Source organism: Heptranchias perlo, chromosome 22 (genome assembly GCF_035084215.1).
Source record: "Heptranchias perlo isolate sHepPer1 chromosome 22, sHepPer1.hap1, whole genome shotgun sequence".
Lineage (NCBI taxonomy): Eukaryota > Metazoa > Chordata > Chondrichthyes > Hexanchiformes > Hexanchidae > Heptranchias > Heptranchias perlo.
In genome coordinates, this window is record NC_090346.1 from 14,749,039 (window position 1) to 14,760,963 (window position 11,925).

An 11,925-nucleotide genomic window follows, 5' to 3' on the forward strand; every position below is an offset into this window, starting at 1 on the left:
TCTTATTGTTTCTGTGTTTTGTGCATTTCAAAATCCTTGCAATAGTTGGTGGATTTGTCTCGATCTGAATTTTCTCCAGAAATCAGAATATTTATCCCCAGCTGTTCTTGCACTCACCGTTCCAATTACCAAGCAACTTGTTATTGGATCCAGGCAGGGAGGTGATGCAAAGCCATGTAACATGGAAAAGGACTAATATGGACTAACCTATAACGCGAGACCAGCAATACTTTTCCTGATCCAGTGTGGCCAGAGGTGTGACACTCAGTATCTGGAGCAAAGAGTGTTATTAACTAATCTCCCATCATCTTTTAAAGTCAAAGGAAGCACCCTCACCGTCGTCAGCTTGGCAAAGACTCCAAAAACTAAACCGAGATCTCCAAAACGAGCTCAAAACTCAATGCCAGCATCAAACCCATGCCAGTCAGCAGGTGCAGACTTTAAAACAGAGCTACGATGAAGCAAATGATATAATCCGCAAGCAGGGGGTGGAAATACAGAAGCTGCAGGGACAAATAAATTGCACTGTGGCAGAAGGGACGGGTAATGAGCAAGCACTGACCAAACAAAAGAAGGAACTAGGGACTGAAAAACAGAAGATCCAAGAGCAACGGAAGAAATGGAGACAGAAAGAGAGAACGACGAAACTCCAATTAAAGGATAGTGAGGACAGGCCACATGTTGCAGAAAATTTAGAGAAAATTCAGACTCTCGAGGATCTGGAAAAGCAACAGGCTTTGCAAAGAGGTTTCCAGAAAGAAGTCCAGAACAGATTGTGTGACATCAGCAGTCAACTCAGTGCCAGGGAACAGGAAAGGTTCCATAGAAACCATGAAGACTTAAAACAAAATGAGGAAGAGGAGAGCCAAAGGCAAAACATGAGGGATACGGAAGAAAAGCTCATGCAGTATAAGGACAGGCAACAGCTGGAACGTCTGAAGATAGAACGGCCAGCACATACAATGGAGAACGGCCAGATTATGCACCAACTGGAGGAGAGGGAAATAACCATTCAGACTTTGTCACAACATCTTAAAGAGCTCAGTAAAGAGAGAGAAAAGCTGAAGTGTAGATGTGAGGAGCTGGTTAATCAATTGGTAGAAGCTGACAGTGAGACTGGCAAACTACGGAGCCAGCAGACTGACTTTCACAATCTGGAGCACTCATACGAAAAGTTAGCTGACATGTTTCAGCTAACTCAGAAAATGTTGGAAGATAAAAGTGTAGAACTGAAGGAAGCCAGGGAGGTATACGAGAACCTTATCATGACAAAAAACAGAAAACTTAATGAAGCCCTCGTTAAGCTGACTGCTCTGGGGAGCAGCCTAGAGGAGGCAGAGAAGAAACTGCAGGCCAGAGAGGCAGCGTTGCAGAAACTGTGCTCTGCTAGTTCCAACACAAATAGTGTGAGTGGTAAAGAAGATTTGCAGTATATGTTAAACATTGCCAAATGTCGAATTATTGAACTAGAGCAAAAATTAAATACATTACAGCTTGGAAATGAGGAGTTTGAGCTAGAAAATGACAAACTTAAAGAGGAACTCAAAGTTTCTGAAAACATTCGAGAGCAACAATATAAAGAGTCCATGGAGTCTATAAAAAAATTAAAAACTCAACTGGAGTCTTCAGACTATCAGGCCAGGGAAACAAAGCCACGACTTATAGAAAATGTTGAGGTCGAGACAGAAGCCTATAGTTCGTCCTTCCCTAAAAGGCAAAGAATAAGGTTCTCCAGTATACATTGTCAACGGTACAGTCCTGATGACAGAACAGAAAAACTGTGGGTCAGCAACACATCTTCAGATATCAGCCAGGGTGGGTCCCTTTCCAAAGAAAGCACCTTGTCAGATCCACCAGCATACTGTGAACCTGGAGGAGATGGAGCAGAAAAGTGTTTTTCCATTGTTCATTCGCTGGAAAACAAATTTCATGCTACTGAAGAAAAAAAAGATGTAACTCTTAAGTTGGAAGAGCAGCAAGGTAGAAATTTAGAAAATTTGATGGAATATTATTCTAAGTTGGTGACAAGTGAAATGGAGCTCCGGAATAGTTTATCTAAAATTGACACATTGACAATGCAGCTTCAAGTGGAAAAAACACAGAGGTGGAAACTAGTCCAAGATACCTGCAGCCAATTAGGGTTGGTGCAGCTGAAGTATGGCCAAGTCTGTTCACTGATAGGTACCTGTAAGCAAAATGTTCAGTGCCTTCTTAGGGATAAGACAGAGGCAAACAAAGTGCAGCTTTGTAGCTTGTTAGAAATGGAAAGTAGCTTGGCTGATGCTTTGCATTGCTTGGAACAGATGGAGAGATTCTTACAGCAGCAGCACAAAGAGCTGCAAGAAGCCCAGGACCAGATGCACTGTAGCACGGCTGACGGGACTGTGCTATTCCAGGGACAGTTTCTGTTGGCGAGGGAGAAGGAACTTTCTCAGCACCAGGAGACTTCAGATGAAGACAAGCTAAAACTCTTTGCTGAGAAACTAGCTTTTGAAGCCCTAATTCTTGAAAAAATGGCTCAAGCTTTGCAAAGTAAAGACAGTGATGTTGTACGGAGTTTAGAAAGCCTCAGTAAAGAAGCTGAGATGTTGTCATCAGCATTTCCTGACTTAGACAAGGTCCGGGAACCAAAAAACCCTGCAGGCTTTGCAGACATCTTACTGAGAAAAATCATTTCAGAAGGAGAATTCTGGACAGAAGTAGAGAAGTTGAGGAAGAACATCCAACCAGAAGGAAATGCTGAAGAAAAAAGGGAAGATGGTGATGTTGGTTTTGTTAATGAGTTTGCCAGTGGGGCAGCTGATAGTGCATCACTTAAAGGAGAGCTAGCATTCACAGTGCAAAAGATACAAGAGTCCTTCAGTGCAAAAGTTGGAAAACTTGAAGAAGGTATTCAGAATGCTCAACGGGAAATCGAACAGAAGGAGAATATGTTGAGAGAAGTTCTAATAGCTTCCAAGACTGTAGAGCTCAACAATGCCATGCAGCAGCTTTTGGGGGAACTTGAAAACCCGACCGACCCTGAGAGAAAGATAGCGAACGTGAACCAGCCAGAGCTTATTTCATATGCAGAACAAATCAAAAGGGAAGAGGCCCGGAGCCTGGCTTTAAATATTGTTGATAAGCAGTTGAATAAACAACTCTCTGAGAATAAATTGGAATGGGATTTTTCGGGAACAGTCAGAGAAGAATTAGCTGATCAACTAAAGAAACGAGCTACGGTTCTTCAGCAATTATCCGAAGATTTGCAGACTCCAAGTTTTGAGAAAGCTAGTGACGTTTGTCAGAAGCTGCTGGAGGTCTCTCAAGTGCTGTCTTCCTATATCTATATGCGAAACATCAATAATTATGCATCTGTGTTAGTGCAAGAAGCTATGATTCAAGCTCAGATTACATATGTGGTCTGTAGAATGAGAACAGAGTATGATAAAGAGCTCAAAATATATAAAGATTTGTGTGGTAATATAGACTCTTTGTGCCAACAGCACGCAAAGAACCTTGCGTCAGTACGGGTAAAGTACGAAGAGATACTTCAGAAGGAATGGCATGATTACACACTCGCACTTGCAGGGCTTGAAAAAGAAAATGAGGCCCTTAGGAGACAGGCCTTTCTGCAGGACTCAGAATTAGAACTGACACAAAAGGAACTACAAGAAATGGAAGAAAGACACAAGCATGATCTCCTTCAGACAGAAACAAGGTACCAGCTAGAATTAAGTAGCAAACTGAATAATATGGAAGAGATGCTGAAACAAAGAACGGCTGATCAGAATCAGGAACAAAAGCACAGAGAGCAAATAAAGAAATTAGAAGAAAGTTTACAAGACAAGATACAAGAGCTTTTAAGGATGCATCAAGAGGAAAAGCACAATTTATGTGTCCAATATGAGGAAAAGATTAGACAGTTAGAAGAATCTCTGGAACATCACAGTGAAAATTCAGAAATGATATTTTACCAGACCTTTCTGATGCAAAACAGTGACTGCCACGATGAGCCAGGTAGTCTGTGCAGAGCCCAGGAGGATGGTGGAGATTCACTACAAGTTAAGAAGCAGGCGGAGCTGGATTCCATGACTGTGCTGCATGAACGGATCCAGGAGCTGGAGACCCAAATGGACATGATGCGTGATGAACTGGGGCAGAAGCACCTAGAGGGAACCACTACAGATCTAAGGGAAAAATACCAGAGAGATTTTGACAATCTGAAGGTTTCTGCATAAATTAACATTAACACATTATGCTCCATAACTTGTAATATCCAATCAGACAGCCTCATTTGTGGTAATTACATTCTGACGGGCTGTTCAAATTTGAACCATCCAATTAGATAGGCCAGATTCTCTCACACATGATCTCATCAGGAGATGCCCAGAAACATTTCACTGAATCACCTTCTGTTAAACTGCTCTTAGGATCCTACCATATAGTGAGTGAGTGGGGTGTTTTGCTATAACCTATAGAGAAACGGGATGCGACTATCCTGTTCAAATTTAGTTATTGATAAACCCACTAAAGGGGTGCAGTGTCATGCCCACGTCACTTGGAAATTTTATTGCAGCTTCTAAACTTTCACAACACAACTTAAAGGACTTTTTCACTTCTGGAGCTTTCATACATTTAAGTACTAATTCACCTAGGCTCTTGGCTGAAGGTCTCTCTCTCTTTGCCCATCATTCTCGACTTAATTTTTCTGATTCCATATCATCCTCCAATCAGTATCTAATGCTCAAATATCTTACAAATACCTTCGCCATCGCAAACCAGTTATGATAAGATTTTGTACATTTAAAAAAAACATTTTCCCCTTGTCCCAAGTTACCCAGTTTTCATGAGTGAGCAAAGTGCATGTGGATTGACTATTCATCTGTTGTGTGCATCACAGCCAACCCCAGTTGCTTGCTCACCTGACATCAGCACTTTTCACAATGGGTCACTAGATGGTTAACAGGAGCCATGGATGATTTTTTTCCCTCTTTCGCAGTTCAGGGGTATTGATGCCAAGTCTACCACCCGAATACTGTTCTGACTGAGATCACCTAACTCAACATAGACTGGGAACTGAACCTGGGACCTCCATGGTCCTAATGGTTCATGCCACACAATAAGTGGTGCAAGTCCCCACTGAACCATCAGGGAAGCCCATGAAATGCTAAATTGAGATTAAGACAAACATTTCTTACTGCTGGGTTTTGCTGATTGAGACTGAAGTCATCTCTCGGTAAAAGGATGCGATGCAGTGTGAACAAACCTGTTTCCATTCCCATAGGCAACCTGTGAGCGTGGTTTCACAGCGATGGAGGAATCCCATCAGAAGGTGATCGAGGAGTTGCAGAGACAGCACCAGCGAGAACTAGAGAAATTACAGCAGGAGAAAGATCGCTTACTGGCTGAGGAAACTGCTGCAACCATAGCTGGTAAACAGATACAGTTTTAAAGCAAAAGATAGTTCATTCCTATCCGGATCTGGATTATATTTTTGAATCAACATGATATTAAATCCAAAATTCTTAATTGTTTGTAATGTGTAACTACATCATGAGAATTATGCCTTGCTGTCTATTTGTAGCTATTGAAGCAATGAAGAATGCCCACAGGGAGGAGCTGAAGCGAGAGTTGGAGAAATCCCACCGGTCTCGGATCAGTGGTACGAATGCAGATATAGAGGCACTGGGCAAACAGCACAAGTAAGCTTTTCACTCATGCATGCACTTACAAGTCAGTAGCAATGTACTCTCAGTGCCACTGGGCTCTACTTGTACAACATTCACAATTTGCTGTAGTGGTGAAAACAATGGACCAGTCTTAGTTACAGTAACACTCACTAATCCGGTGTGAGTACTCTGGTTTTGTCAACTTCAGACGGCCCTGGTGTCAGGTTCTTGTGTCCAACCTGGAGCTTGATGCCGCCAATAAACTGAAAGATGTTGGAGCGCTTACTGGGTACCCAGGCTGCTCTTTCACATCTTTAGATTTTATATTGTACACATTCCTTAGAGTAAGACACTGTGTTTACTGCTTTATACTATGGTGTACAAGGTTTTCAGACTATCTGTAAACTTAGCATCCTCACCTTAAAAGGTCAATTTTCAGATCTCAGAATCATGATTCAGAAAGATAAAGATTCTTAACCCCATAATGACCAAAGTAAAAAAGATCACTATATATGTGAGAATCACATCTTTTATATCTGGTTGCTTTTATTTTTAATCTGACTGTCCGCGCACTGATCACTTGGTTCTTTGCTCTGTTTGACAGAGAGGAGATGGGCTCCGTCCAGCGGGAGCTGCAGGTTCTGTCGGAGCAGTACTCTCACAAGTGTTTGGAAAACGCTCACCTGGCTCAAGCATTAGAGGCCGAACGGCAGGCACTTCGGCAGTGTCAGCGCGAGAATCAGGAGCTAAATGCTCACAACCAGGTAACACATAGATACCGCTAAAAGGAGCACAATATTTGCACAATGCTAGACGACTGGAGCTATGAGCACAGAATTACCAGGGATGCAGCAAAGGCTGCGTGTGTGAAGGCTGTGTGTAATCTTTCCATTAAAGTTAGGACTGACCTGTGTCCCTGAGCTAGGGAAGGGAAAAATCATCCAGGATTCCTATTCTTGATCACTGTCCAGTGATCCCTCCTGGAAAGTGAATGTGTGTGTGTGGGGAAGGCAAGAACGAGCTTTTGGGATGAAGCAGTTGACCAATGCCAGTGGAACCAAACCCCATGAGTAAGTGACCTTCAGGAGAGGAAGGGGTTGAGAATAGAAAAAAGGAGGAAGAAAAAGAAGGGGAATGTTTAAAGCCCGCTGCCTCTACACTTAATTTCCCTGATGAATTTTCCAGAACTGCAATGACTGCAGTTGAAACATGTAGAATGATCACCCCTGTACCACTGTGGTATCAAGAGATGTTGACTGTTTCCCCAATCTACCTTATTTGTTTCTTGATTGTTTTCCAGGAGCTGAATAACCGCCTGGCTGCGGAATTTGCACGGTTAAGAGCGCTGGTTACTGGGGAGGGGAAGGGAGAGGGTGCTGGCTCACCCCTCTCGCTGGGGAAAGATGTCTATGAATTGGAGGTAAGGATGGGCAGTAAGTACCATTCCCTCTTGACTTGATGAAGTTGCATGTAAACAGCTTCAGTGCTTTTGGCTTTGTCTCCACTTTCTATAGGTCAATTGGGTGGTGCAGTTTGAGGGTCTCCTCTCTGAAGCGAGGGGAGGATGAAAGGCTGAAACTGTGCTGCTCACACTGAGAATAAAAACTTCACACTTGTGCACATGCTCATACTCTGGCACATACTTCCACCCTCACTTTCACACAAGCTCCTCTGTACTTGCACATTTCCGTTCTTCCTCCCCTGTCTGCTTTGAGTACTTCGAGTGATTCACACAGATTGTGAATCAGGACCAAGGTGAAAACTCTAATAAGATTTCTACTTTTTGTTTAAATTTTCAGGTTTTATTGCGGGTCAAAGAATCTGAAATCCAGTATCTGAAACAAGAGATTAATTCTCTAAAGGATGAACTACAGACTGCACTGAGGGTGAGTGAATGTAGATGTGCAGCAAAGAAGTCATGATAATTCTGTATAAAACAAGAGTTAGGCCACATATGCAGTTTTGGGTTCCTCACTATAGGAGGGTTCGAATAGACTGGACATAGTGCAACACAGAACTGCTGGGAATGATAACCACGGTCTGAGATACAAGGAAATGTTGGAGAAACAAGGGCTATTTTTTTCCCCCTGGAAATAAGAAGATTGAGGGGGGATTTGAAATGTCCAGAATGATGAATGGAATTGATAAGGTAAAGAATTGAAGACACAAGTCTGTGATCTCAAGCTTAACATGAGATAAAGAGGGCGATTAGAAGACACTTTTTCACACGCAGTTGTTGGAATGTGGAATGCTTTGCTGCAAGTGGTGATTGATGCAAAATTGATTAAAGCAATCAAAAAAATACTGGATAATTCATTAGATATAAAAGGGTACGGGGAGAAAGTGGGAAAATGGGACTGTGTGAAAACTGCCCCAAGTCGAACCTAAATTTAGCATGGGCTAAACAAAAATTTTCTTTGTGGGCATGGTGACCTGTGAATCAGTCTCATAATTGCTGCAAATGAGAACCGTGTTACATACTGTATTTCTATTGATGTTAATCCAGCTCCCTGAGCCAGAGCTTGGTAACTCCTCGCAGCCAGTGCCCTATGTTACTGACTATCTCTGCTGATCTTAATCCAGCTCCCTTTCACTCCTAAACTAGTTCCCCTATGTTATCAGCTGTCACTGTTTAAATAATTTTCTAAAAATTAAAGCAGAAAAAACAGAATATTGATGATTTAATTCTTGATAATTTGATTTTTCTTTTAGAAGGCATCCTGTGCAATTTCCTCTTTTAAGGCGAATGCTGTACTAAATCAGTCAATTTAATGGAATGTATCTTTTTACGCTTGTTTTGTAAGGACAAGAAGTACTCTACAGATAAGTATAAGGATATCTACACAGAGCTGAGCATCGTTCGAGCAAAGGCTGACTGTGATGTCAACCGGCTGAAAGAACAGCTGAAATCTGCCACTGAAGCACTGGGAGAGAAGACGATGGACTGTGGTGTTACTGGCTACGGTAAAGATGTGGGGAACATATTTGAGCTCCATTTACTTCAAAAATTCAGAAAGGTGTCATTCGAATAGCATATAGCTCAGTGGGACAGTTGCTGTTCCTTCCTATGGTGAATGTATCTGATCCACAACTCTGTGCACTCACTCCCCTCTGCATACCTGTTGACATGTTTAAAAGAGACGCAAGATACTTACTTTGAAAGTAAATATTATGGAGAAGGGCAGGGAATTGGGATTGAACAGATAAAGCTGCCGCAGTCAACAAAAATGAAGGACTTGTTTGAGCAGAATAGCTTACACCTTCTGGTTCCTTTTTCCCCATATACTTCTCCACACACCGCACTGTTCTGCCTGAGTTATCGCAGACTCTATCGCAGTCTGGTATTGCGGATTCCAGCTGGTGAAGGGAAGGGAGTGTATACGTGACAAGAGGGGTAGAGTTATGTTTATCCATCTGCTACTTCCTGGGTGTATTGGGCTGTGCTCTGGGCACAGTTCCCATCTCATTTTTTGTTCTAGCCTCTTGCATATGCTTCTCACAATGCTAGAAGATGCAGTGTGCTTCAGCTCAGCAGACTCATTACCTTCGATGCAAGGTTGATGTTTTCCTGCATTCATAGAATGATACAGCACAGGAGGAGGCCATTCGGCTCATCATGCCTGTGCCGGATCTTTGAAAGAGTTACCCAATTAGTCCTACTCCCCTGCTCTTTCCCCGTAGCCCTGTAAATTTTTTCACTTCAAGTATTTATCCAATTCTCCTTTTGAAAGTTACTATTGAATCTGCTTCCACCACCCTTTCAGGCAGTACATTCCAGATGACAACAACTGCGTAAATTATTTTTCCCCCATGTCGCCTGTGGTTCTTTTGCCAATCACTGTAAATCTGTGTCCTCTGGTTATCGACCCTTTTGCCACTGGAAACAGTTTCTCCTTATTTACTTAATCAAAACTGTTCACGATTTTGAACACCTCTATCAAATCTCCTCTCAACGTTCTCTGCTCTAAGAACAACCCAAGCTTCTCCAGTCTCTCCACATAACTGGAGTCCCTCATCCCTGGTACCATTCTAATAAATCTCTTCAGCACCCTCGCTAAGGCTTTGACATCCTTCCTAAAGTGTTGGACACAGTACTCCAGCTGAGACCTAACCAGTGTTTTATAAAGGTGTATTACAATTTTAAATGCTTGTTTTATGAGATCATTAACTATTGTCTCCACTTATGTTTTGTTTCAATCTACCACTGCCAGATATCATGAAATCAAAAAGTAACCCAGATTTTTTGAAGAAGGACAAGCTGAGCACCAACAGGCCTATGAGAACCCTGAGGTCAAAGGTGAGTGCCATGTACCTCTCCACTGTTTGAGGAATGAGTGGGTTCTCACTTACCTGAATCCTGCTTTCACTATCTTACATGGATCAGTGTTCTCACTATTCTGTTTGACTCTTGAAATTCAAACAATTAATCTCCAATAGGCGAATGGCAGACAAAATGGTGGGGAATGGGAAGAGACAAACAGAACTATTGAAAACCTGTCTTCACTTCATGATGAATAATGTTCGTAATCCAATTAAAATGAGCAGAGTTACAACTGAAACATTCTTGTAGATTGGAATCAGCATTAGGTTATTTAACACCAACTATATCAGTGTATTGCACTCAGGAACTCAAGCAGTTGTGGGCTCAACTCTCAAAGATGCTGAATTTCAATGTCTGCTTTGCTCATCACTCAGTCTCATTGCCTCAGTCAGGCAATCCCAGGGGAAACTCACCTATCACTCAGACTCAGAGTTTCCTCAGTCCCAGGACTTTCTTTTAAGTTTGTTCTTGAGCTGTGGGTGAAGCTGGCAAGATTGCCTTTATTGTCCATCCCTAGTTGCCCTGAGAATGTGGTGGTGGGCTTTTTCTCATGAACCTTATTACCCCTCACTTGGTCACACTGCCTCAGCCCCAATTCTGGAGCTGCCTGTCACTGACTCGCTGTCTAAGTTGGATGAACTTCCTCAGCCTAAGGGCTGCCCTTCACTTAGTCGCACTGCCTTGATCAGTTGATTTTCCTCAATCCTACTGCTGTCCGAAACTCAGGTTCACTATGTGTTGGTTCTGGGGCTGCCCCTCACTCAAGACTCACTGTCTGTCAGGTGGTTTTTCTCGGTTGTCTCTTGGAATCTCCATCACTGACAGGGTAGGGTCTACACTCCGCTGTTCCAAACCCAGTTGTTATAATGTAGATTGTGCCCCCATCAGATAATGGATATATTGTGCTTTATTGCATTGGTTGTACTTCAAAGGTACAACACTCAGTTTGAGCACAAATGCCATTGACGTGTAGTTTTCTGGTCTGATGAAAAAGCCCAGTCTGTTTTGACATAAAAAGATTGATTGCTATATCTGCCTCCACTGGTTCTCAGTGTTTTACTTTGCTTGTTCTCCCTCAAACAGTCTGTAATAGAAAAGGTCACGTGGGAAAGCTGAAAGGTACCAGTGCCAAGTTTGCTGTTGTGTAGGTATCAGGATGGCGAATGCCCTGTTTTGCATGTAAATTCCTCATAGTTTTTGACAGTCCTGCCTCAACTCCGATGTTCTGCTGTTACCCAAGTATGATGGCTGGTTACTCACTGCGGGGGGGGGGGGGGGGGGGGGGGGGGAGTTCAAATGATAAGTTGCAGAAATGCCAGTATATTTACACACAGAGATTATCTGATTGTGACTGGCAGGGAGGGAGAGATGAAATAGGGTGACGAGCCAGTGGATGCATCACTCTGTGCTAATCATGTCATCCAGCTGTAGGATCGATTGCATCCAGAGCTAGGTGTTAATGCTGGTCTGTAACTGGCTGCTGATTGTTGTACTGGAGCCTCTGGGGGTAACTGACCTTAATTCCTTTACCCTCTCCTCCCCCCCCATCATGGCTGTCCAATGTTCCATGAATGAAGAAACGGTCATGGAACTTAAGTCAGGACCAGAAAAGGCTCTGGGGTCCATACAGCTGGTTTCAAAAATTAATAACGCCCAATTACCTACTCCCTCAAATATCTGTCAAATTCTTCCTTAAATTTTCCACACTATCTGCTCCACTGCCTCCTTAGGCAGTCCATTCCACAGTCTCCATCCTCTCTGTAAAGTAGTTAAATCTATACCGTGATCCTTCCCTCTTCTAAGCTTAAGTAAGCCAGTTCTAGAGTTTGTGGCAATCTTGAACACACTACTGAGGTTCAATTTATCTATTCCCTTAAGGATTTTTTGAATAGAATCTCCCCTGAGCCTTAGAGTAAACAATCCAAGTTCTTCAACCACTCCTTATAACTCAGA

General features: G+C 42.7%; 2 protein-coding genes across 10 annotated transcripts in view; one reads left to right on the plus strand and one right to left on the minus strand.

The window, feature by feature from the left end:
• LOC137340498 (myosin phosphatase Rho-interacting protein-like) overlaps positions 1–11,925 on the plus strand; it is a 131,280-nt gene that overhangs the window by 112,784 nt on the left and 6,571 nt on the right. For 5 of the 8 annotated variants that reach the window (XM_068002973.1, XM_068002974.1, XM_068002975.1 and 2 more), the window contains 8 exons: positions 318–4,208; positions 5,267–5,414; positions 5,567–5,684; positions 6,256–6,415; positions 6,952–7,071; positions 7,451–7,537; positions 8,456–8,615; positions 9,863–9,948. In XM_068002973.1, the coding sequence (XP_067859074.1) occupies positions 318–4,208; positions 5,267–5,414; positions 5,567–5,684; positions 6,256–6,415; positions 6,952–7,071; positions 7,451–7,537; positions 8,456–8,615; positions 9,863–9,948 (4,770 nt within the window). The remainder of the gene's footprint in view (positions 1–317; positions 4,209–5,266; positions 5,415–5,566; positions 5,685–6,255; positions 6,416–6,951; positions 7,072–7,450; positions 7,538–8,455; positions 8,616–9,862; positions 9,949–11,925) is intronic. The other 3 variants (XM_068002980.1, XM_068002981.1, XM_068002979.1) reach the window with 2 other exon arrangements.
• pld6 (phospholipase D family, member 6) overlaps positions 1–11,925 on the minus strand; it is a 41,897-nt gene that overhangs the window by 15,574 nt on the left and 14,398 nt on the right. Inside the window, exons 1-2 of one of the 2 annotated variants that reach the window (XR_010966819.1) lie at positions 5,249–5,395; positions 3,962–4,169 (exon numbers count right to left, since the gene is read on the minus strand). The exons of the other annotated variant lie outside the window; for it this stretch is intronic. The gene's annotated coding sequence lies outside the window, so the exon portion shown is untranslated. Of the gene's footprint in view, positions 1–3,961; positions 4,170–5,248; positions 5,396–11,925 lie in introns of those variants that run through there. 2 annotated transcript variants of the gene reach the window in all.